The sequence below is a fragment of the Vanacampus margaritifer genome, chromosome 9 (assembly GCF_051991255.1).
Source record: "Vanacampus margaritifer isolate UIUO_Vmar chromosome 9, RoL_Vmar_1.0, whole genome shotgun sequence".
Lineage (NCBI taxonomy): Eukaryota > Metazoa > Chordata > Actinopteri > Syngnathiformes > Syngnathidae > Vanacampus > Vanacampus margaritifer.
In genome coordinates, this window is record NC_135440.1 from 19,756,505 (window position 1) to 19,783,750 (window position 27,246).

At 37.7% G+C, this 27,246-nt stretch overlaps 1 protein-coding gene across 1 annotated transcript in view; it reads left to right on the forward strand.

The window, feature by feature from the left end:
* The window catches only part of thsd7ab (thrombospondin, type I, domain containing 7Ab), a 108,136-nt gene that overhangs the window by 59,733 nt on the left and 21,157 nt on the right, over positions 1-27,246 (forward strand). Inside the window, exons 7-18 of the mRNA XM_077575957.1 lie at positions 668-871; positions 4,752-4,946; positions 5,890-6,130; positions 7,794-7,909; positions 11,005-11,140; positions 12,422-12,525; positions 16,651-16,845; positions 16,968-17,234; positions 23,041-23,219; positions 24,260-24,265; positions 24,405-24,538; positions 25,587-25,740. Coding sequence (XP_077432083.1) covers positions 668-871; positions 4,752-4,946; positions 5,890-6,130; positions 7,794-7,909; positions 11,005-11,140; positions 12,422-12,525; positions 16,651-16,845; positions 16,968-17,234; positions 23,041-23,219; positions 24,260-24,265; positions 24,405-24,538; positions 25,587-25,740 — 1,931 coding nt within the window. The remainder of the gene's footprint in view (positions 1-667; positions 872-4,751; positions 4,947-5,889; positions 6,131-7,793; positions 7,910-11,004; positions 11,141-12,421; positions 12,526-16,650; positions 16,846-16,967; positions 17,235-23,040; positions 23,220-24,259; positions 24,266-24,404; positions 24,539-25,586; positions 25,741-27,246) is intronic.

The following is a 27,246-nucleotide window of genomic DNA, read 5'->3' on the forward strand; positions in this document are numbered from 1 at the left end:
TGACGTCTATAGACGTCAAAAATGAATTTGAACTATTTATATTAGTTTCAAATTTGTTCCACTTTTGTTAACAAGAGTATGAAAACCTAGGATTGTTTTTATTGTACATTTAAAACAGATGTAAAATTTGTGATTAATCGTGAGTTAACTATTGAAGTAACGCGATTAATTACGACGCCTGACGCGATAAAAAAAAAAAAATCATTATTAAAAATTAGGGACATCAGGTAATTTAAAATTTTAAATCGTAATTAATTGCATGACTTCACTAGTTAACTCACGATTAGTCACACATTTTATATCTGTTCTAAATGTACAATAAAAAAATTCTAGGTTTGCATTCTCTTGTTAACAAAAGTGGAAAAAGATGTTAAATTAATAGAAATACAGTACAGTAGTTCAAATGAATTTTTGACGTTAATAGCCGTCAATGGCAGTGAATGCGTTAATTGAAGATGATCTTTATCAAAATGTACTTAAGGTCCTCCGATTGACTTAATCCAAGGCACAAAACTGACCTTGATGTTTATGAAAACATACGTTAAGTTCACCTAAAAGTTCACGTTGATGTTTAGGTTCACTGAACATTACTTTCATGTTAAGAAAATCAGGTCGTTTCCAAAAATGCGTGCCGCATTCTCTTTAAGGCTCGCTGTCCTTGTTGCAGGGTTCAAACTGAGAAAGCGCCAGATCACCAACGAGCCCACGGGCGGCCCTGCCAACTGCCCCCACCTGGTGGAGGCGCTGCCCTGCGACCAGCCCAGCTGTTACGACTGGCGACAAGTCGGCCTGGACCGATGTGCGCCCGCAGAGCAAAAGCTGTGCGGGCCCGGAACACAGCTCGCTCGGGTTCAGTGCATCAACAGCAACGGTAAGGTCACAGCCTCAAGACACTTCCTGTTTAGTCAAAACGCAAGCTTGACATTGGCTTTGATGTTTGTTTGAAAACGCTTGCATTTGCTTCAAAGAAGTAAACGTAAGCGTTGTCTGTGATGTTCAGGTTCGAAAAGGTTCAACGGTGACCATGTACGATTTAATTGAAGCTTTGTGTTGTTTTTGATGTTTACAAAAAAAAAAACACTAAATAGTTGAATGTTTGAAATTGGCACATGGGCCACATGAAAAATTAGGTGTGGACATATTTCAGTCACCAGCGGTTGTTAGCAGCTCATTCTGGATTTAGTAAGGATATTGGAATCAGCTCCCACAATGTCACTAATCACCCTTTTTGAATGCATTCGCATTTGCAAGCGTCTGCGAATTACCAACACAAGGTCTAACACACCTACGTGTAGATATATGCTGCACCGCGTGCCGGATTTGCATTAGTCCCGAAAATAGAACCGCATGTGTTAGGATTTTTAAAAACTCCCAAGTTGTCTTTAATATTTACAAAAATTTGGACCCATGGCCCATTTAGAGTCTCTAGGTTGTCTTTGATATATATAAAAATGTGTACTTTGTGTTAGTTGAATCCTCCAGACTGTTTTGATGTTTATTAGAATTGGGTTCGTGGGAGACTCTTAATTGTTGATGTTTGATGTTTTGGGTTAAAGAAGGCAGGACATTGACCTTGATTTTTTTTTTACAAACACATGTAGGCTACATTAATTCTATTTAACAATCAAAGTTGTGTTTGCTATTCATGGAAATCTCAAATTTACATCCGTCACTCAAACTTTCCTTTTTGGGTTAATTGAAAATTCTAAATTGTCTTTGATTTCAAAATGTGTACCTTAGGTTCAAGTCTCTCAATTGTTTTTGTGGTTTAAGAAAATGTGTACCTTGGGTTTATTAAATTATTTTAATTGTCTGTGATGTTCTAGATTGTCTGCATATATATATATATATATATATATATATATATATATATATATATATATAGGCTTATTAACTCATTCACTGCCATTAACGGCTATAGACGGTCAAAAATTAATTTTAACTATTTCTATTAGTTTAAAAAAAATCTATTTTTGTTAACAAGAATATTGTACATTTAGAACAGATATAAAATGTGTGATTAATTGTGAGTTATCTAATAAAGTCATGCAATTAATTAGGATTAAAAATGTTATATTGCCTGACATCCCAAATTATTAGTTTAACATTTTTTTCCACTTTTGTTAATAAGAGTATGAAAACCAAGAATTGTTTTTATTGTACATTTAGAACAGATATAAAATTTGTGATTAATCATGAGTTAACTATTGAAATCATGCGATTAATTACAATTTTTAATAATGTTTATTTTTTTATTTTTAATGAATTTATGGCAGAGAATGAGTTAAAGACTCTAAATTGACCTTGATTTTAATGATATATCGACTGAAGATGTTAAATAGTTGGTAAGGTGTATATATGTATTTATGTGTGTTTACTTTGGGAAAGATTCCAGCTTTTTTTCCGCACCGCTGAACGGGCTATAAAAAAATGAGTGCTATGCTTCTTTTCATGAAAAAGTCTTCCCTGCTTTGATGATTTTTATGCATGACACAACATTTTCGACTCGCCACCCGCCATAACGCTGACTCGAACCTCCTCCCTTCCACGAGCAATTAACTTTACTTTACCACTAAATCAAATCATCCTCTTAGTGTTTTCCCCTTCTTTTGACTTTTATCACTCCTTCTTTTTTTGTATACATTTTGTATCGTTTACTGGCCATTTTGTTTTATTTCTTCTCATGAAACAATCGCCGGCGTCTGTGTCGTTCACTTGTAAATGTTATCACCCGTCACGTGAATGGATTGGTCCTTCATGCCTCCATTGCAGAGTCAAACCACAATGATTGATCTGCTTGCCTTCGATCCCCCGTCTGTCGGATGAAAATGGATTTTCTTTTTCTTTGAATCCCCCCCCCCCCCCCCTCCTCTGAGACAGAAAGGGTCACACGGGCAACAAGTGAAGGTTGTTCATTAAAAATAGAGATGGTCTCGTTGTCTAGATTTTTCAAGCTTGAGTGATGCACATCTGCTTGGAATTTCCAAGCCAGGGCTGGACTGGCCATCTGGGATACTGGGCAGATGCCCGGTGGGCCGATGTGGTGCTGTTCAATTATTATTTTTCTATTATTTCCTGTGTGTGATGTTTGCAAAGCTCTGCAGGTTAGGCTTAACTGTAAAATGTTTAGAAATGCTAATTTGTTCTTTGGTTTCTATGAAAACGCAAATTTCCCTGAAGAACGTTTTCTCGGATGCTTAGGTTATCTGAAGACTAGACATTGTTTTTTTTCTGTTTATGAGAAGTTAGGTGAGCTTCTGAAAAGTTTTACATTTAGGAAAATGCGTCTGCTAGGGTCACTGAACTCAAATTTTCTTTCATATTGCGATATATTGAAGATCAGATGTTGTCTTTGATATTTATTAAAGTTTAAGTACATGGAAGATTCAGATGGTTAAATAGTTACGAAAACGCATAGTGTTGTTAAGTTCACTGGAGACTCTCAACTGTCTTTAATGTTTGAGTTTCCCGAAGGCTAACAAAGGTTCATCGTAGGTTAGGCGTATCAAATGCTCACCATTGTCTTGAAGTCTACAAAAACATGTACATTAAAATGACCAAAGGCTAAATTGTCTTCAACGTTAAGAAAACAACCTGTGACTTGTCTTTGATGTCTTCGTCATTAGTCATTAAAGATTTTTATAGTCTTTGATGTTTACGAAAACAGTACACTTATATATGAGCTTAAAATGGTAATTAAAAAAAAAAATCTATAGATTTCCCCGGTATCCTCATATGGCGGCTTCACGGATATGTCATGGTTATATCAGCTTTATTAATAATTCATATGCTCCCCAGTGTAAATTCCACATGGATTTACCATTTTGATTTTATTCCATATGCGGTGCCACTCAAGTAATTCATTCGTAGAAAAAATGTCATCCGTAAACGAGGTCCAAATCAGCTGAAGTCTTTTTGAATGATTACTGCAAGTCCACTATATGGAGTCAATGATGTTTAGGATTCACCATTTAAATTCATTGGAAGGTTTGTAGTGACTTCTCAACAGGTCGTGAGCAACAAAAAATAAATAAATATTATTTTGTATTATTTATTTTTGCTAAAGTTAATTCAGTTTATTGAGGCTATATAGCATTGGTAGTATATTTTTGTTATTAAACTGTTTTTACATTTTTCTTAGGTGAGGACCTTGATAAGCTCATAATGGGTTTCTACCTCACTCTCACACTTAAATTGAACTGAATTTTTTTTTTTTTTGCCATATTTGGATTTTGTGTAAATAAACAAACAAAAAAACAAAAATAAATAAATAATACACCGATATTGGAAAGAAATAGAAAAATTGTTTAAACAATTGGAAAGTTTTTACGGTGGAAATATTAGGAAAAAAACACATTAGAACGGTTATTAGAAAGAAACATAAATATCAGGAAAAATACCAGAATTTATAAAGAAAAATAATATGAAAATATAATGGGGGGAACAATCGATGGAAAACGCACAAATAGTAAAAAAAAAAAAAAAAACATAAGGATATTAGAAACTAATATGAACTATTACAGAATGATGAAAAATATTACACAAAATTAGACAATATTAAATCATAATAAAAAAACGAGTATACTTACCTAATAGATAAAAAAACAAATGATACAACAATGTTCGTAGCAAAATACAAAAATGCTTAGGCAAAAATAAATAAAAAATAATGAACAAAAATGTAGTGTATGTTAGCTGACATAATGATTTCTTCTACTGCATGGACCTTCCATGACCGTGTGGTCTTTCAGGAGAGCCGGTGGTGGAGAGCCTGTGCTCGTCCAAGCCGCCTCCGGATCCCGTGGCCTGCAAGGTGCCTTGCTCCAAGGACTGCGTGCTGAGCGACTGGACGCCGTGGTCCACCTGCTCGCAGACCTGCTCCAGCAAGACCGTGGAGGGAAAGCAGATGAGGACGCGTTCCATTCTGGCTTACAACGCCGGCGAGGGTGAGTTCTCCAATATCGCGTGACAATTGCTTTTCTTCTCACAGTCAAGCCTGGCACTCTTGATTTGAGGTTCATCCTGAATTACCCTCCAAAGCCCGATATCCAAAACTTTTTATGGGCAAAGTGCGACATCACTTCCTGACTGTCCTTTCTAATTACAAGTGTGCGTTTGTCTTGTGTGTCCTCACTCACAGTCACTGATATGGTTGTGGCCTGGATTACAGTCATGGAGGGTAACACAAGCAGACTAGCTTGAAACCTCTAGTTAGCTTGATTAGCATGTTAGCATGTTAGCACTTCCCAAATATGGTGGTGAGATTGACAAATGTTTGTTGCCCTTTTCTAGTTCAGTTCAGGCTTGTTTGTTTGTTTGCTGTTACTAGATGGATTGTCTTAATTGATTAAATGTGTTTATTTTCTTAAAGGTCTTTCAAGGGTACCCAAATTTCCCGAACTTTTGGGTAAATCTTTGCTGTAAATAGACAAATAGTTGTAGTTGTGGATGTCTTAGAATGGTTAGAAATTAATCCAAAATATTGATAACTACAAAAATAAAATTAACAAGAAAAACGGTTATGCTCACACAAGCCAAAAAGGCAAAAATCATTAACATCAAAGGTAGGATTCACGCAACAGTTTTTTTTTGTTTGAATCTACAATATTGAATTCATTTTTGTTAACAATAAACTTCAACTGGGAGTGACAAATGCCTCTATTTTGGAGAGTGATGTTTTGTGACGGCCCCCCTTTTCTTGACAGCAATTGAGCGAGAACAGGCACTAAGAAATACTTCTTAAAGTGGTAGTACTATAAAAAAAAATTAAAAAATGGCCTCTATATCACGGATAAAGTGGAAATGCAACGTATCTCCGCTGTCGAGTTCAGTATAGCAGCCTGTGCCAGTACACGTCCCATGACAAGCGTAACTGTGTCTCGTCTCAAGGTGGCGCCATGTGCCCCAACAGCAGCTCGCTGCAGGAGGTCCGCAACTGCAACGAGCACGCCTGCACCGTGTACCACTGGCAGACGGGCCCATGGGGGCCCTGCGCCGAGGACCCCTCGTCAGCGCCCCTCAACGCCACCTCGGCGAGGGCGCCAGTGGGCCTTGGGAGCTGCTCCAAGGGGGTGCAGACGAGAAAAGTCATGTGCGTGCGTGTCAACGTGGGACAGGTGCCCCCTAAGAAGTAGGTTCTCTTTGCCTCTGCTCCATTTCCACTTGTACAAGGAGGAGGAGTTTTATTTAAAGGCAACTTACAATTATGATAAGAATAATAACTGTATCAATAATGCAAGCCCGCGAATATTGACAATTTGCATATAATTGATGCCCAATGAAATCCATTGGGAGAAAAAAATGTCTTCTTTGGGGAACCAAAGAAACAAAACCGTTTTGTTTTTTTTGTTTTTTGTTTTTTTTGTTTTTTTTGTTTTTTGTTTTTTGTTTTTTGTTTTTTGTTTTTTGGTTTTTTTGTTTTTTGTTTTTTGTTTTTTGTTTTTTTTGTTTTTTGTTTTTTGTTTTCTTTGTTTTTTTTGTTTTTTGTTTTTTTTGTTTTATATTAAAAAAATGTTTGGAGGGATCTGACGAGGTGAATGGTGCATACAGATTCCGCTGTATACAAAAGTATTAAGAAAGGTAAAAAATATTTGTTAAAAAAATATGCAAATTTGAAATGAAAAATACACATAATAAATAAATATTAAATTAAAAATACAAAAATATTGAACTAAAAATAAAAAATAAAGCGTGCATTTAAAAAAGATAATTATACTCAAATATGCGAAAAAAATTCTATAAGTAAAACAAAAAACTGGGCAAAAAAATTCGACCGTCGATGACGTATAATCCCTATCTGGATGCTAAAAACAAATAAAAATACTTTCTTTCTTTTTTTAAGAAATATCATCTGCGCAGCCTGGTACCATTGCGGACCACTGGTTGCTGCGCACTGCTGAAGTGTGATGTTAAATAAATCCAAAAAGAAAGATTTGTACTGCCCAAATTATTATTATTATTATTATTATTATTATTCAAATGTAATTGTACAAATACAAAACAAATGTTACTATTAATTATGTAGATGTTTTTATTAATTATGAGCAGTTTGGAAAATCGATGGATGGATTGGATATAGTTTTAATTATTTATTCTTATTTTTTTTATTTTATTTTTTGCTCCTGTTGTCAGTTTTTCATGATACACCATCACCTTAGACAATCGAAATAAATACCCACACAAGGTATTTTTTAGCATACACATTATGCAACATCAATTAGGTGCACACTTAAAAAAACTGACACAATGTGTGTATTAGTGCGACATTTTGATGACAAAACAAGGAGAAAGTGGTGCAGAGACACAGATGACGGCTAAATAAATTGCTAAAAAAAAATACATAAATAAAGGTAAAAAATAAAAACAAACAAAGATGATGACAGACTTAAGCTCTCCCGAGTGATATCTTTCCTTTGCAGCCACACTTGGATAAATAAAAATCAAAAGTGCGCTTTCCAGAAAGCCTAATTAGCTGCTCCCGCTTGTCATTGATGATAATGACAGTAATTAAGTGGCATTGATACTTTAAGGCAATTTAATCAGCAGGCAGATGCTAATAAATATTTCCGCTTTTGCTCCAAGGACTGAATTGACTGAATGATTTGAGTCTGCACCGAGAAAGATTAAAAACATAAAATCTGTGATTTAGATACCAAAAATATGCTTCAATACTTTTTTTTTTCTCTATACAGAAAGTAAATGACGCTTTTTAAACATATTCCTCTCTTGTTAAGAAAAGGGAGACTTATACAAAAACAAGCCGTCTCTTTTTTTTTTTTAAATTTGTTGCGCAGGTGTCCAGACGCTCCTCGGCCCAGTACAGTGCGTCCGTGTCAGCTTCCCTGCAAGAAAGATTGCATCATGACCCCGTTCAGCAACTGGACGTCCTGCCCTGATGCATGTGACGCAGGTACGCCAAGCAAAACAAAAGAAATTGCTTCTGAGCTCAGATTACCTCGCTGATGATGACTCGTCCGCATGGCTGGAAAGCAGACAGCATTGATTGTTTGTTTGTTTTTCTTCGTCTGTTCCGTTCCAGGACATTTTGCTTGACGCACTTTCTGGAGCAAGTCAGCTCATACAATCGGGCCACTGATTGTTCTTTGTCTTGTCTTTGATGTTTACAAAAAAATGTCGGCATTAGATTTGGTACATTGTCTATTGTGTTAAAAAGTTTGATGGTTATGAAAATACTTTTGATTGATTGTAATAGATTTGTGGAGGACTTAATTGTCTTCTTACCAAAAACACATTCGTAAGGTTCATTCAAAATTGTCATTGATTTTTATGACAACATACAATGATGACTCTAAATTTACTTTGATGTTTAGAAAAGCACATACAGTGGGTTTATTGCATATTTTTGCAAAAAAATACATATATTTTCTTTTAGGACTCTTGATTGCCTTTGATGTTTACCAAAAATGTACGTTTAGTTCATAGTAGACTGAAGTGTCTTTGATGTTTCTGAAAACTGAGTAGGTTTATTGAATATTTAAAAAAAAAAAAAGAAAGAAATTATTTAAATTTATTGGGGACTGTAGAGTGTCTTTGATGTTTGCAAAAACACATGTTTATGGCAGATGGAAAGTGTTCTTTGATGTTTATGGAAAGACATAAAGTAGATACTATAGGTAGGACACATCGCCTTTGATTATTAGAAAAGCACATGCAGTGGGTTTGTTGCATATTTTTGCAAAAAAATACATGCACTATATTCTCTTTTAGGGCTCTTGATTGCCTTTGAAGTTTACCAAAAATGTACGTTTAGTTCATAGTAGACTGAAATGTCTTTGATGTTTCTGAAAACTGAGTAGGTTTATTGAATATTTCAAAAAAAAAAAAGGCAATTATTTAAATTTATTGGGGACTGCAGAGTGTCTTTGATGTTTGCAAAAACGCATGTTTATGGAGGGTTGAAAGTGTTCTTTGATGTTTATGGAAAGACATAAGTAGATACTATAGGTAGGATAAATTGCCTTTGATTATTAGAAAAGCACATACAGTGGGTTTATTGCAAATTTATTGCAAATTTTTGCGAAAAGATACATGCACTATATTCTCTTTTAGGACTCTTGATTGCCTTTGATGTTTACCAAAAATTTACGTTTAGTTCATAGTAGACTGAAATGTCTTTGATGTTTCTGAAAACTGAGTAGGTTTATTGAATATTTCAATTATTTTTATGAAATTATTTAAATTTATTGGGGACTGTAGAGTGTCTTTGATGTTTGCAAAAACGCATGTTTATGGAGGATGGAAAGTGTTCTTTGATGTTTATGGAAAGACATAAGTAGATACTATAGGTAGGACACATCGCCTTTGATTATTAGAAAAGCACATACATTGGGTTTATTGCATATTTTAGCGAAAAAATACATGCACTATATTCTCTTTTAAGACTCTTGATTGCCTTTGATGTTTACCAAAAATGTACGTTTAGTTCATAGTAGACTAAAATGTCTTTGATGTTTCTGAAAACTGAGTAGGTTTATTGAATATTTCAAAAAAAATTAGGCAATTATTTAAATTTATTGGGGACTGTAGAGTGTCTTTGATGTTTGCAAAAACTCATGTTTATGGAGGATGGAAAGTGTTCTTTGATGTTTATGGAAAGACATAAGTAGATACTATAGGTAGGACACATCGCCTTTGATTATTAGAAAAGCACATACATTGGGTTTATTGCATATTTTAGCGAAAAAATACATGCACTATATTCTCTTTTAAGACTCTTGATTGCCTTTGATGTTTACCAAAAATTTACGTTTAGTTCATAGTAGACTGAAATGTCTTTGATGTTTCTGAAAACTGAGTAGGTTTATTGAATATTTCAATTATTTTTATGAAATGATTTAAATTTATTGGGGACTGTAGAGTGTCTTTGATGTTCGCAAAAACGCATGTTTATGGAGGATTGAAAGTGTTCTTTGATGTTTATGGAAAGACATAAGTAGATACTATAGGTAGGACAAATTGCCTTTGATGTTCATTGGTGTGATCATAATTGAAAACTCTTGAGTGCCCTTGATGTTTACAAAATAATACTTGGGTTAATTGAATACTCCGAATTGTCTTTATATTAATGAAAACAGGTTTGTTGACGAGTATACTCTTTTACATAAATAGTTTTATTCAGATTATTGCACATTTTTAACATATGTGTATAGTTTTATGAGGACATTTTGACTTGAGTTATCGGCTGACGTCACAAACTGGAAGAGGCGGCATCAGACTCATTAGCTAGCCAACCCTGCGAACTCGAACCTTCTTATGCCGAAATTAATTTGACAGATCGACGACCTCTGGATGAACTTGTTGTTTTTTTCCACCGCGTGTCAGCAAAGATGTGGTTGATGTTTCCTTGCTGTCCAAGCAAAACATATTCAGGTTGAGGTCACACAAACACTCGTTATCGTCCACGGCGACGACATCACGGCATCAATAACTTTGCATTTTAATTGGACGCCACTTCATCATGGTCGATAAATGTATGCACACCTGCCAATTTGTTAGGTACACTTGGATGCATCTTATGAAATCCAATATATATATTTTTTAATCTGCTTTTACAAAGATAATTATGGTCATTTTGTTTTTACTGGCATATGAGAATTTTATGAAGCAAAAAAAGGTTGTCCTTGACGTTTACAAAACATGAACATTAGGTTGATTTAAAATTCAAAATAGCTTTTGAAAGTTTTTTTTTCAGGTCTTCGAATGTTTTTTGATGTTAGCAAACAATGCTGTAAATGTTTTTCGATGATTCCGAAAACACATGGTCTTTTCTTTCAAGACGTGCATTAGGTGAGGATGCGAATCTTTTCTGTTTACGCACGTCTTTGATGCTGTGAACCTGTGAAGCTAAATTTAGCTTATCAGACACCGTTTTCGTCCAGTAAGATTTTTGCAGCTCGGAATCAATTCTTCCGATATTTGTGTTTCAAAATCTCAAGTTTACCCAGTTTGACATCCTTCTCATCATTTCTTCTTCTGATATCTCAGCTGGTAACGCCGCGAAGACCAAACAATACAGGAAGCGTCTGGTCATCCAGGCGCCTTCCAACGGAGGTCAGGATTGTCCTGAAATGCTGGAGGAGGAGAGAGAATGTCAACCACCGCAAACGTGTCCAGGGTTCAGGTAAACATTTTTACTACATGGTGGCCATTACGCTTGGGTTAGGGTTGGGTTAATGTTAAGGTTTGAAATTAGGGTTTCGAGCAAAGTAATCGGATCTGCAAATATGTTTCTCACATCTATGGAAATATCTGCAGTGTGTGTGTGTGTGTATTAATAGAAGCATGGCACCTTGTTTGGGCCCGTTGTCAGGTGTAATAAAAAGTGATTGTGCGCAAAGGGACGTGTGTCGAGATGACTAATTAAGTTGCAGTCGTGCGGCGAGCGTCTTTGATGAGGCCCGCCTCCTTGTTTGTTTGTGCGCTCGCTCCAAGGCGGCGCTAATAAACACGGAGATCGCTTGTCTTTGACGACCCCAAAGTCACGTGGAATCATCAAGTCATGTTTCCTTTCGGTTCACCGCAGTGCATTTATATTGGTGTCTTGAGATACAAGTGAGCCAGCTTGGGAGTCTTGAGATATGAGTCTTTAATCTGCTGATTTTTTTTTGCTTTGACTTAAGAGTGCAAACTCTCATACGAGTGCTGTCTGGTGAGCAGGTGACTCAACTCGCTTTAAAAAAAAAACTGCATTTTAGCAATATAATTACTAGCTATGCCATGTAGTGACAAAAATGACCAACACAAATCAGTCACACTGTTTTTTTTACAATGACTAAAAAAATCCAACCGTATTTCTATTAGGTTAACATTTCTTCCCACTTTTATGTTAACAAAGTATGAAAAATTCGGGGGGGAAATATTGTACATTTTATTGTAAATTTAGATATAAAATGTGTGATTAATTGTCAGTTAATTATTATTATAAGTCATGCGATTAAATATGATTACAAATTTTAATTGACTGACACCTCTTATAATTAGAGAATATTCTTTCTTCTTTTTTTTTTTAAAGAGGCTTAAAGCGATTTATCGCCACTCTCAACTGAAGGTTATTGTCAAATAACCACATTGCCTCCACTAGCTTAATGCTAACATAAAATGGGAAACTCCATTGGCATATGGGCTAACAATTAGCATTGCTGTGGCAGTGTTACCCCTAGCAACAGATAGACAAACATTATATTGTACATTGAAGAAAGTGTGGCAAAAACTTTAAATTCAGACTTGCTCATATAGTGTACAAAACAAAAAAACGAATCCCTTAAAAACCTTTGATGTAATCGCGGCTGAAAATAAGTTCCCCACGGGGAAAAAAAAAAGGGAATCTATGAATTTATTACTCGCAACTGCAGGTATGTGTGGGTTGACCGTACAGTATATCTCATATTGTGATCCCTTCCAGGTGGAAATCCCACAAGTGGAGAAAGTGCCAGCTGGTTCCATGGTTCCTCAGGCAGGACCGACCCGGCGCTCAGGAGAACTGCGGGCCGGGACTTCAAACACGAGGTACATATACCTTCTTTACACACATATCTTGTGGAAGGCGGTACATTTTTACCTTGGCCTTCAGTGAACACTTAATACCTCCACTATCATGTCAACACAATTATAGAAACCATCAATGCTACATAAAAAAAAACTATGGAACAGCAAATAGCTGTACCAGTTGCATCATCCAGCTCACAATCAATATTGATCAAATTTGTCATTTCATGGATGTTGAGCCGCTCCTCATACTCATCCTCGCCTCTATAGTGCATGAGCTACACTTCTAACAAATGTCATCATCGCTAACGCAGGATGAGTAGTAAGTGACGGGAGACGACGGGAGCCATGCTAACTGCTAAGCTAATGTGAAATCTAAAAGGGATGTAACGTAATAAGTGCGTCGGTACTACGGTAGACTTTTTCTGTTATCAGAAATGTGATTCGCGTTTGTTTATACTATTTTGCAACATATGTTTTAATTATAAACTTTTTATATATGCTCATTAAATGCTCTTAAAATGACATAATAATTGTATTGTAGGCCATATTGCCTAGCGCTAAGAGCAACACATTTGGTTGAAATCTGAAATTGGACACACACAAAGAAAACCAATACTGGAAGCAATACAGTGAATAATAATGCTACAAAATGAACAGAATAGCCTGTTGGGAATAAATGTACATAATTTCATCAAACAAAGAGAATTGAAGTTGTAATTGTTGGTCAGTGCTCCTATTGGTAGCTGGCCACTGAAGAACACACACGTCACCATCTCAAATCCTCACATTCATACCTGGAAATTGGAATGATGCCTCTAGAGGCTCACTTGACAGTCTGGATTATTGGGTTTCTCGTTGCTTCCTTCACTTCAAGCCCCCGTCATGCATTTTTAATCAAAGGTGTCTTCTTGATGTTCGGGAGGAGGCGCAGAACAGGAAGTGAGAAGCTAAACGTCATCTTGTTTCTTTACAACGCACGATGGTGGCTGGGTGGGCAGAATGTGGAATCCTGGGTGGCTTTCATAAAAAACTCAATCTAAGGGGTCACGCCCTGTGATCAATTTCATTATGTTCTCGCCCCTATAGAGAACCACTCGGAGTGCTTATATTATATTCCGCAATCTTTCCTTGCCGGAATTCATTAGTGTGACAAAAAAAGAACCTCCAAAGCACTTTAGTACGTGAAAGGATAAATTGACTTTGAACTTTATAAAACCTCTCACAGTCTGTTTGGTTCATTGAAGACTCAAAATCTTTTTTGATGTTTACAAGAAACATTTAGTAAGTTTGGTTTGTTGTTGCTTATGCAAAATACAACAATATGTTCCATGCAGCCCTACTAGTCTAAATCTGGTATCCTGGTTAATATTGCGTTAGTGGAATATGAGTTAAGCAGCAAAATCCAGCCGTTTTTATCAGCGTCAGAAGGCGGCCATTTTGAAATGGTGAAAATGACATCACAGTTGCTCAGGTCTCAGGTAACAACCAATCGCAGCTCAGCTTCAGAAAACAGGTGACAAGTGGCAAAATGGCCGCCCCCTCAGATGGATAAAATGACTGGATTTTGCGAGATAACTCATATTCCACAAAAATATTGTATCAGAATGTCATATTTAGACGAATGAGGTCACGTATAACTTATTATTGTCAAGAAATGTTTAACTCATTCACTCACAGACATTTTTACTGAAGCAACCCCCTTCGCTCCCGGCTGTTTTACTGGATTTTGACTGATTTTGCAAGGCCCACAGAATATTGTTTTATTGCTATAAAATCATGGAACCTACCAAAACATTAGAGTGTCTTCTTTCATCAGGAAAAAAAAAAGTATGTTTTCCATTTTGCAGCAATTAGCATTAAAATATAGCTAACTTTCATCATTACTCACAAATCTGGGGTAGCAGCTTTTTGCAACATGGCCCTGGTTGATCTCTTATACTCTGCTGCCACCTGTTGGCCGTTTTTGTAATAACTGTCATTGCTTTTAGCATAAAAAAACATTTTAAAAAAACTTATAAGTTCTTCTTTGGAACACTGGTAATATTTTAATATAGAATGTATTTATATGTTTTTGGGAGCAGTTGACTTCCTCTTTAAGTCAACCAACACTTTGGCGGTTGCATTCTCCGTCTTTTGAGTTGATTGACGTCCGTCCCACAGAGTGTGGCGCTTGTTACCTTGAAACGGACGGGAGACGAAACTCTCCGGGGGCGAGTAGGATAAAAGCTGACCTCCAAAAGACGTGCACGGTGCCAATGGGCCTAAAGATTGATCTGTCAACGAAATATCCCCGCAACACGAGTTGCCTTTATTGAATGCACCTCGGCACTGGAGGGCTTTTTGTATGTCCAGCGCTCTATTTTCATCAACTTTTAAGTTGCCCTCCGTGACTGCTGGGAGGCGGAGGGCGTCCAGAGGCTCTCTCGGGTACTCGAGAGCGAGCCCCGCGGCCGTTGAGGCGTCCTATACACTCACTCACCTTGTGGACTTGTAGAACTCTCTCCTCCAGAGTCGTCCTCCAACCCTCGCTTGTGGCCTCGCTGCCCTCGCCGCAGCTGTGTAGGCTGAGAATATGCGCCCTTGATTGTTTTTTTTAATCCCCTTATGACAGAAAAACTCAGCTCATATGCATTTTCAGAACTTTGGAATCTGTAATGTATACAAAAAAAAATATCTTGAGAATAATGTGTTGTATGTCACCTCACTAGTTTAAACATGACATTCTATTAATATTACATTTGTAGAATATAAGTTATGCAGCAAAATCCAGCCGTTTTTATCCATCTCAGGGGGCGGCCATTTTGCCACTTGCTGTCAACTGAAGATGACATCACAGTTGCTCAGGACTCAGGCAACGACCAATCACAGCTCATTTGTTTTCTGAAGCCAAGCTGTGATTGGTTGTTACCTAAGCAACTGTGATGTCATTTTAACTTGACAACAAGTGGCAAAATGGCCGCCTTCTGATAACTTCTGGATGTTGCTGCTTAACTCATATTCCACTACTGCAATGTTAACTAAAGTGCCGTATTTAGACTAGTGGGGCTCAATAGAACATATAATTGTCACCAATTTTGGGGGTTAGGGGGGTGGGGTTGACTTGATCTTTAATGTTCATGAAAATTATACATAAGGTTTGTAAAAGTCTGAAATGTCTTTGAAGCTTGCACGTTACATGTTGGGTTCAATTAGGGACATAAAATAGTTTTTGATGTTACAACACATTAGGTTTATTGAACCCTGAGTTGTCTTTAATGTTTATAAAAACGCATTTGATTGAAACAAATTTGTATTTGTCGTTTGTCTTGGTTCATTAAGTACATTAAATCTTTGATGTTTACAAAAACGTTCTTTTGGTTCATGGAGGGCTGAATTGTCAGATTTTTGCAAAAAAAATTAAATCCGGTACACATGTTGAAGACTAGAAGTGTCTATGATATTTATGTATGTCTTTGCTGTTTCTGAAAACAGGAGTACTTCTGTGTACACTATTTTAGTGATGGACAAAGGAAGCTTCATGAAAGCTTCATGAAAGCTCCATGCAGCACTTTTGATATTTTTTGACTTCTCTTGATGGCACTCTTGGTTTAAAGATGCAGTGGAAACTTAACTCTTTGACTGCCAGACGTTTTCAGAAAAGGGATGCCGTGGGTGCCAGCCGATTTTAAGCATTTTGACTGATCTTTCAAGGTCCATAGAAAATTATGTGTTTGGACTATGGAAACACACATACTACGAAAAAAAAGATTGGACTCTCATCTTTCATCAGAAAAAAAAGTTTGTTTCTACCTTATTCCGTTTTTCAGTAATCCACAATAGAAAATGGTTAGTTTCACCTCTGTTTTGAAACAAACGTCTTTTAACGTCTTTGGCACTCCTCCATAGGATTTTACTAAACGTTATTTAACGTTTTTGGCAGTCAAAGAGTTAAAATCACTTTTCATTACACTAGTCTTTATATTCAACCCAAGAGCACCATCTAGAGGAGTATAATATATATATATTACACTATTTTCTCTTTTGCACTGTTTTTCTGAAAATTGATCTGAGCCCTTTTGACCTAATTGCCCCCCTATGGTAAATGTGTATATGATGTGAATGTCTCCTTTGACCGCCTATTATTGTGTCCTGCGGCGCACCCAGCTGTGTCGTGTCGGCAGCTGGACGGGACGCAGGTGGACGTGGGCGAGTGTCTGCAGCTGGCCCGCAGCATGCCCGCCCTGACCCAGCGCTGCCAGCTGCCCTGCCAGGACGACTGCCAGCTCACCAACTGGTCCAAGTTCTCGTCCTGCTCGGCCGACTGTGTGGGGGTGCGCACCCGGAAGAGGGCGTTGATCGGTAAGCCGAAAAAAAAAAAAAAATTCTTCGTTTTTTTTTTGTTTACTGTCAAACTAAACATAAACCAGAGAGAATTCAAATGACGACATAGACTCGACTCCGCCTCATGTCCTCCCCCACAGGAAGAAGCAAGAAGAAGGACAAGTGCAAGAATACGCAGATGTACCCTCTGAGCGAGACGCAGTACTGCCCGTGCGACAAGTACAACGCCCAGCCGGTGGGCAACTGGTCCGACTGCATCCTGCCCGAGGGGGCTCGCGCCGAGAGCGCCTTGGGGCTGAAGGTGACGGGAGACGTCAGGGAGTGCGGACAGGGCTACCGATACCAGGCCATGGTCTGCTACGACCAGGACGGACGCCTGGTGGAGACGGCAAGATGCAACAGTCACGGTAAGACATCGAAGACTCTCTTGAGGTCTCCCTGATTTGTTGGAATTTAGATGTCTCTGGGGTTGGTGAAGGACTCTGGTTGGTGGCCTGGTGGGTGGTGTCTGGTCGGTGCTGCATTTCACTTTCCTTTCCTTTCTTTGGTCCTTCCTCGGGTCTCCTGACGGCCTCACGACTCTGGCTGGAAGTGTTCGGTTTAGGTGAACGGTATGGGATTTTTTAATAGGTTTTAGGTGAACTAATGAATACACACACACACTCGCACGCACGCACACACGCACATACACATAATCACCCACATACAAAAAAAAGAGAGAGAGCAATGATGATGACATGTCAAATCGGTAAAAGTACCGAATGAACAATACTAGGCTCTCCAAGAAAAAAAAAAGACATCTAAGACATTGTCAATGGACATTTTGATATCGAAGGCATTAAAGACAGATATTTCTAAACATGCATACATAGACATCCAAGAAATCATTTATATTGTACACATTGACAGACATCAATTAGGTGATAAATATATCTGCATCGTAGACATAATTAGCATAAATATCATATACATACATTTCATAGCTATCATATATTTTATTTACATAAAAGACGTACAAACATCACGGAGGTTACACACAAGATGAACAATAGAGACATAATTGTTGACCCTAGAAACATTGCAATGGCGGGTTAAATGCTAATTGTTGTCTTGTTTGTTTCTTGGATTGTGTTTTTGTCTCTGGCACTTTTTCCACCGACGCACTTTGTTGCACACAAATTGGAATCAGCAACCGACACACTTTACTGCACCCACACTCTTATATCTTGTGTTTGTCTGAACACTTGTTTTGGCCGTTCTGTATTATGTTAACAGAATGCTACACGTCAGCTTTTTGAAGCCCACAAAAAGCATCAGCTCTAAGATTTTTAAATTTGGTTATTTACCTTTAAAAAAAAAATAACTGACTAAATTGGGTTTTCCTCTCAAGTTGAAAGTGTCTTTTTGTTGGGGAACAAAAATGATTACCCTTCTTTTTTTTTAAACTTCTTTACATTTTATTTTATTTTATTTGCATAATGCAGTTTAAGAATATTATACTTTCATTTTACAATACTTTTAGTAACACAAAAAAATTATTTATTCATGCATTTTATTTGCATAATCAAATTTTACATTTTACAATATTATTATAATAAAATATTGCTATATCTGTATATGATATAAAAACAATGTAATACAATTTTTTTAGGTTACTTTTATTTGACAGTATTTGTAATTAAATTACAGATTTTGCCATTTTGTCTATTTTTACATTTATTTTGTTTTGTGTGTTTATTATACATTGTAATATAGTTAGAATGAAGTTTAAATTAGTTGTATTGATTTAACACTAGTTTTAATTAAATTAAAAATTTCTATAAAATGCAAAAAAATATTGAACATGTCACTGTTTTTCTTTCATTCGCCATTATTTCTTAATTCATTTTTTTAAACGGTATTTTTATTAGAAACCTTACATTTGATTCTTTAAGAACTTGAAATGATCTTTGTTGTTTACGAAAACATACATGTTGTTCATCGACAGCTATATTTTCAAGTTTACACAAAATGACGACACTTAGTCACAAATCAATTTGCACTTTTCTGTTTGTGTAGCCAATTTTTTGATCTTGTCTGCATCTTATTGCTGCCACTGTCAGAATAACTTGAGGTCGATGAAAGCTTATCTGAGGCGAAGGACTTTTGTTTGACAATTTAGCAGGCTTCCTTTTCCGCCGCGCTCCGTCTGCGTCCTTCCCGTCCGACTTGTCAGCTCTTATCTGGGATGGGAAGTAGTTCAAGCGGAGAATTCCGCCGACTGGTTGGGAAATTGCCACCAAACAGAACGTGTGCGACATTTGAATTGTATGAACGTAACAAAAACAAAAGACGTTTGTAAGACGAGGAATTGTTGAATTTCTCTCACTTTATTCTTTGTCTTTACCGACATTGTTTTTTTGGGACGTGACCTTTTTTTCTTCCTTTTTTTTTGACGTGACGCCTGCAGCCAAGATGCCAATCATCCTCTGTGTTGCTGTTATCTTTTTTGGTTCCATTTAACCTTCAATTGAAAAAAAAATATTGTCAAAAGCTTTTTAGACAAACACCTCATTGGGTTAGTGGAACACTCAGAATTGCCTTTTATATTTTCCAAAACATCACATCCATCTGGTTGATTGAAGTCAAAATTATTTGTCATGTTGTCTTTGATGTATTTGATTGATTATGGAACATATATTTGGTTCATTGAAGACATTAAATTGTCTTCTGTGTTTACAAAAAATTACATTGAATTCATTAAGGGGTCAATTGTCCTTCATACATTCATTTATTTTCATGGAAAAACATTTTCTTCTACTTTGTTGTTTCCTAAAACATCGTAGTTCCACACAATGGCGTCTTTGATGTTTACAAAACGTACATCCATTTTTCTGAAGACTCCCAAATTGGATTCGATGAATTTGTCACTTTCTCCTTCGTCGTCAACATTGCTTTCTTCTTCAACGCGATGCCTGCAGCCACGATGCCAATCATAGTCTTTATTGCCGTTATCTTGGTTGTTTTTGTTTAGCCGACAATAGAAAAAGAAAGCATGGCCAAAAGGTGCCATTTTATAGTCCAATCAAAAGAGTCAACACTGTTTGAGATGTTTTGGAAAACACTTCATCAGGTTTGTGGAATTCTCATATTTGTTGTTGTTTACGAAAATACATACATCGGGGCGAAAAAAATATTGAATTTGTTGAAAAACGATTTCAGTATATGTCATTCGAGAAAATATGCATGTTCAGTTTTGTTCTTGTAGAAAAGAGGAATGCACAAGTTTCAAATCTTCATTATTCCAATTTAGTTTCAGTTTTAACCAGCATACACACAGGTTTTCAATACCCTGATGTTTTTCAGCAGACCCAGGGGAGGACAATGTGTTGCTGTTCCGCCTTCGATTAGCAAAATCAATGAGTTGATGAGGCAGCAAAATGGAGTGTCTTGCTCACAAGTCTCACTTTACCTCCTTCACATGAAAACACAAACCCCGTTGTTCTCTTGAGTTCACTTTTAAACCATGAAAATCAGAAGATGGTTCAAATCCCGCCTTAGACTGGTTGCAGTTCAGCTTTTTTTTTTTTTTTTTTTATTATTATTTACTACAATTAATAAATTGTAATGTTCACATCATTTATCTTCATTAGCATTCCACATGCATTAAATCTTAGCATTCGGCTATTAGCAGTCAGTTTTCAGCATTCCCACGAGATTTCTCCAGAAATTGCAGTCTAGTTGCTAGTTGCTATTGCACCTTATATTGCTATCAAGTAACCTTTGTGCACCAACAGCAATAGAGCACCTCCACAAAATCATGTTCAACTAATTTAATTTGTAAACATAGATAGATGAATGGATGGACGGACGGCCGTGTCTTGCTGTCATTGATTAGAATGTTCGGGACATGCCGCCGCCGGCAGTACCAATTAAAGTCTGCGGTCATGCTGAGACCCCAACAAGAGAAAAAGGCGTTTGATATTTAATCAAAGCTAATGAATCATCTTTCCACTGCTGCATTTCAAAAGTCTCAGAGCCATGTGTGATGCATTAAAAAAATAAATAAATAATAATAATAATAAATAACGATGAGCTGACTAGGAGGCTAGGTGGAAATTAATCTGTGAGGGGATTTGTGGCTGACTGCTTCCTCCTTTACTGGAGTGTTGCAGCTATCAAGCTAGTAAGATGGAGCTAAGATGACTTTTTCCACTTGTTTAAAAAGATTTTATTTTCTTAATCTTATTTTTGCTGGTTCATACTTAAAGGTCACTATTCTGCTTGTGACTTGTTATCTCCACTTTTTGGTAAGAAACCAAATCGATTTCTGCTGCTGATTACTCATTACAAAATAACTAAATAAATAAATAAAAGCTAGCTAGAGAGTCTATTCTTTCTCTCAGTCTCTCTCAGTCCAAATGCTCTAAAACAACTGACAATATGAGGAAGTTTGCTTTGAAAATAGCTGGGCGTGAGGGAGTTCAGATGTTTAGCACTTCAACTAATTTATTAGCCCATCGCCGCCACCTATTTGTCTCAAAGCCCAGAAATGCCTTCATTTAGACTCTTACAATTTCAGTCAGCACTCCCCGTTTAACCATTTTGAACACGAATGAGGAATTCTAAAAGCAAATTCAAATTTTCATAGCCTCGCCTCGCAATAAAATGTGACTTATTCGCTTGTCGCGCTCTACCGGGTGTCTTCCTCTGCGCCCTTGAGTGGAGGTGAGTCACCGTGAGGCGGGAGATTTAATGCTCCCAACAGGTGGTTGGCCCTGGAGACTGTATATACGGTATGCAGATGAGACACCTGATTTACGATTGCGCACGCCTTACTTCGCAAATGCACACTCTGCTGGAGTTGTGGGCTTGGAATACATAAGAAGAAGAAAGAGGTAGCACAGGCGTGAAAAGAAGGCCAAGATGCTCATGTGCAGGAAACTGCGCCACCAAACCCCCGCCGAGAACACATCTGCATGTTTCCACGTTCATCCTCGTGTTCCGCTCAAATCAGACCCCTGATGAGTTTCTTTGCAGGAAGTCACGTTAAAAGATTGGGTTCCGTGCACACAGTCAGCCCCCGTTTGTCGCGGGGGGAGACATCCCAGACCCACAAGTCAATCACCAAAGCATTTTCTAGATGTGCTGATAAAATATTAAATTGAGCACAATAAAACAGCAGATTACTCGCATCAAAGACACACAAGTGGGGATCTTTTCCATTGTTGTTTGTGGCAGTGTGTGCTCAGCTTACTCCATGACGATGTATAAGGATGTTAAACGCATCAAAGACGCGTGGCCATGGTGAATCATTCTCTCTACGGTGATGTGGGAAGATGTTAAACGTGTCAAAGACACATCCGTGGTGATCTTTTTCATTGCTATCTACAGTGACCTGTGAGGACGTTAAAGGCATCAAAAACACATCAGTGGCAAATTCTTTTCATTGCTATCCATGTTGATCTGTGAGGATGTTAAATACATCAAAGACACGCCTGTGGCGTATCTTTACCATTGCAATCTATGACGATTTGTGAGGACATTAAAAATGTTTATATATATATATATATATATATATATATATATATATATATATATATATAGTGATATATATAGTGATATTTTTGGTTGATTGTGATCCAACTGAACGCATCAAAGACACGTCCATGGTGAATCATTCTCTCTACGGTGATGTGGGAAGATGTTAAAAGTGTCAAAGACACATCTGTGGTGATCTTTTTCATTGCTATCTACAGTGACCTGTGAGGACGTTAAAGGCATCAAAGACACATCAGTGTCAAATTATTTTCATTGCTATCCATGTTGATCTTTGAGGACGTTAAACATCCCAAAGACACATTTGTGCTGACCTTTTTTTTTTTTTTTTTTTTGCTGTCAGCGATGATCAGTGAGGATGTTTACCCATCAAAGACACATCCATGGCGATTTTTTTTTTGGTGGATCTGTGAGGATAAAACACATTAACATCACAATTGGTGAATCTTTTATGCCTTTTCTGGAAGGGTTTCCAGTGCTGCTGCGATGTTTGGTGCCTCCAGTCGATTTCTAATAAATGAATGTTCAACTGTAGCAACAGTTGATTACACAGCTCAGCGACTGAGTGTCTTTAATTACTCAGCCTCCTAATGAGTAGTCATCGCAGAGGCTCAAGCTCCCCAAAACAAAACAAAAAACATCAAGAGTCATGACGTTTGCACTTTGTCCCGGCAGGTTACATCGAGGAGGCGTGCATCATCCCCTGCCCGTCCGACTGCAAGCTGAGCGAGTGGTCCAATTGGTCGCGCTGCAGTAAGTCGTGCGGCAGCGGTGTCAAAGTGCGTTCCAAGTGGCTTCGGGAAAAACCCTACAACGGGGGAAGACCCTGTCCCAAACTGGACCACGTCAACCAGGTGCGGAACCTGCTTGCGATTTTTCATTTGGGACTTCACCCATTTGAGTCAATCCGTGACCATGCTGTTACTATTATTGGAGTTTAGTTGGGCACCTTCTTTGCCTCTTCTTCTTGCTGATATTACACTGCATCTCTTCCAGTAGACCTTTGTTTTTTCTCTCTGTCATGTTGTGACTCGATGTCATGTGACAGTGAAAGCGTGCAAATTAAAAATCCTAACTCGACTGTATAATGTAAAACCCCATTTGAGGTTTCATTGTTTTTTTCAAATTATTCCAAAAATAATGGCCTCGCCCCCGATGAGCAGCGGAGCGCTTTTTTTTTTTCTTTTTCTTTTTTTTATGACAGCGTGACGATGCGAGTGGTGCAGAGAGAGGAGTTGATTATTAATGAGTTACCAGCTGAAGCTTCCTGTGGTTATTGCAGCTCCTGCACAATTTTTTGCTGAGCGGCGACTGTGCTGAAAGTGTCCACCTTTCACACTCTTAATGTTAATGCTAATGTTAATGTTAAAGGCCCACAGTGTCGCCCTCATGCTCTCACTCCACCACAAATTGCACCACAAATTCCTCTGTGTGTGTGTGTGTGTGTGTGTGTGTGTGTGTGTGTGTGTGTGTGTGTGTGTGTGTGTGTGTGTGTGTGTGTGTGCGTGTGTGTGTGCATATTATGGACAGTTTAATCATCAAGCTTTATTCATGAAGCACTTTTCATACATAAATGGTTGAAATTAACCTCCTCCGGGTGCTTGTCCACACAGATACAGACATTATGACATAATGACCTATGACTTAAGTAATGTATGTGTGTGTGTGAATGTGTACCTACTGTATAAATATGTATGTATGAATGTGTGTGTATTACGGAATGGATTACGTGGTTGTGAAAATATGCAGCATCTTAGTGTGCGTGTGTTCTGATGAAATCCTGTGCCTTGTTAAATTAATGATGCTGTGTTCTCTGTACAAACATTTTGCTCATTAATCCTTGTATCTCCTTTTAATCCTGCTCTGGACTTCTGGACCACGCCGACTGCTGCAGGCTCAGGTAACTACTACTGTATTTTCCTCACCTCCAACATATAAGCTCGGCTCTTCTCGTTCTGCTTTTACCACGCTATTGTTTATTGATAACTCAGTGACGGTGTCAATCAAAAAAGGTATTAAGCTACCCGTCGGATCTTCAGGTGTACGAGGTTGTGCCGTGCCAGAGTGACTGTAATCAGTACGTGTGGGTGGCCGAGCCCTGGAGTGTGTGGAAGGTCAGCAACGTGGACCTGCGGGAGAATTGTGGGGAAGGCGTGCAGACCAGAAAAGTGCGGTAGGCATCACATACTGTATTTCACGGTATTATTATTGTGTAATAAAGTGAATGTCTACGCGCATGTTTAGATTTGCCTTTTACCTTATATTCTAATAAAGTTTCCTGTTTGTATGCATTTTGCGTTTACCTGACAACCTTGGAAATCATTTATCAGTTCAACCTTGCTGTTTAGATGCCGATGAAAGTGCCCTGTTATAAAGTTTAAAACTCTAGGGAAAAAGTTTTCTTTTTCTTTTTTTTTAAATATATTTTTTATATCCGTATGTTTTTTACCAACCATCTAGCTAAACAACTAACTGACTAACCAACCAGTCAACCATTCAACTAACAAATATATTTAATTGATAATCTAACCAACTGACTAATATAATAAAACAAATGAACCACCTGACAAACCACCAATTAACCAACCGGCGGACCAAACAACTGATCGATTAATTAACCAGCCAAACAAACAATTAACTAAATAACTGACTAACCAAACAACCGACTGCCACCTATTAAGATAAACAACTCGACAATTGCCAAACCAATCATCCAACTAACCCAACCAACAATTGACCAACACAAAAACTAACTAACTAACTAACTAACTAACTAATCTGCACTATCCGAGTAACTAATCAAATTACTGACTCACTAACTACTTACTAACAAACTAACTCAATAACTTACCAACTAACTAAACAGTTGCCAACTGACTTCCCCGCCTGACCAACTATCTAACCAACTCACAAACCAAGGAACCAAGCAGCTAACTAAGTAACTGACCAGCCTTCAGAACAACTAGCTAAAGAACAAACTAACCATGTAACTAACCTAGCCTACCGCAAAAAAAATATTAAAGTTCAAAAGGACACGATCCACAACTCAATTTAATCTCCTATGCAACCGCTAGTGTTCTCTCTGGAGAACACAATGTCTAATACTGAACCTAACTAACTAATGACCAACAACTCGCTAAATGACCAACTCACTAACCAGTCTACCTAACTATTTGTGTAGCACCAACGGTGTCTCCTAATTGAGCTCTCGCTGTGGACAGGTGCATGCTCAACACCATCGACGGGCCCTCGGAGGCGGTGGAGGACTACCTTTGCGACCCCGAGGAGATGCCCCTGGGGGCCCGAGAAAGCCGGCTGCCCTGCCCCGAAGACTGCGTCCTCAACGACTGGGGTCCATGGACCCGCTGCAGCCTGGTGAGAACACACAAAAGCTCTCCTAATGTCACTAATATTTACTGGGAGGCTGTGTTTGTCAAGAGTGACTTATTTTTTAGAAGAGACGTGTGCACTGAGATGTTGCGGGAAAAGTGCTTGATACATCACACATACACACACTTGATGGTGTTCTCATCTGGGGAGGCGAGGTGATTGATGACACACCGCACTGGAAACTAAACACACACTACACAAAAATCCACATCGCTGTGTTAATGTAACCGTATTAATAACTACAGCGTCCCTGAGTACAAAGTGTCTGCAGATCCTCAAAAAGTCTTAACACTTAATCCTTAAAATAAATCAGAAGAAGTAAACGACTCCTTTGATTTAAGAAAAAAATTCATATGATAATGCCCTGTAAGGGACACTAGTTTACATACAAAGTAGGCCCACACTAGGCTAACCAACTGACCAATAAATCCACTAATTGAATAGCCCCCAAAAATGACTTAATACGTAAGTAACTGACTGACTTACCAAGTAACCAACCAACCTGCCAAATAATTAACTAACCGACCAATTAACTGAGCAAACAACCAACCATCTAACACAACTAGCTAGCTAGCTACGTACCTAACTAGCTAGCTAACTAACTAACTCACTCACTCACTCACTCACTCACTCACTCACTCACTCACTCACTCACTCACTCACTCACTCACCTAAGTTACCAACCAACTGACCAACCTACTGGCCAATAGGAATGTAACGATTACGGCACTATTGTGATATCGTGATATTAAAGTGCCACAATATCGTCGTCGTCACGATATTAAAAGCAGCACATCCGTTAAAAAAGGCGAGGTTGAATTCCATTTGTGCAGTTCTAGCACCCTCTGGTGGTTAGTGCTTTACTGCACTTTAATTTTAATTAGGAATGTCTAGTTCACTGCGGTGGTTATTACTCCTATATGTCAGTCATACTAGCAAATAATATAAATATTTTTCAACATCTCTGTCAAAAAATATATTGTTTTTGGCCCGCTTCAGCCAAACAGAACCTTGTGAACTACATAGACCATGATGCTTTGCACCGTTGAGCCAGTAGGAGCACATGACAATGAAATGGCAATGCCTATTTCTCCGTCACTCCTGTGATAATGTACAAAAACAAAATATGAGGCTTTTTTTAAAATAGTGTATTTATTTTTTTTTTTTACAATATAATGAGTTTTTATTGACAACCTCCCCACAATATCGTGCTAATTATCATATTGTGAGGTTCATATCATGATATTTATCGTATCGTGATGTTTGGATATCGTTACATCCCTACTGGCCAACTGATCAAATAATCAGCTAACTTACTAAACAACTGACAACCGATCAAATCTGACTGACAGATTGACCCACTAACCAATTGGTCAACAAACCTAATAACAACAACCTGACTAAATAACAAACTAACCAAGTAATTATCCAACTAAAGGTTATATAAGCTTAGTTAAAGGTTTTGTTTGCTATTACTGTATAGTCATTAAA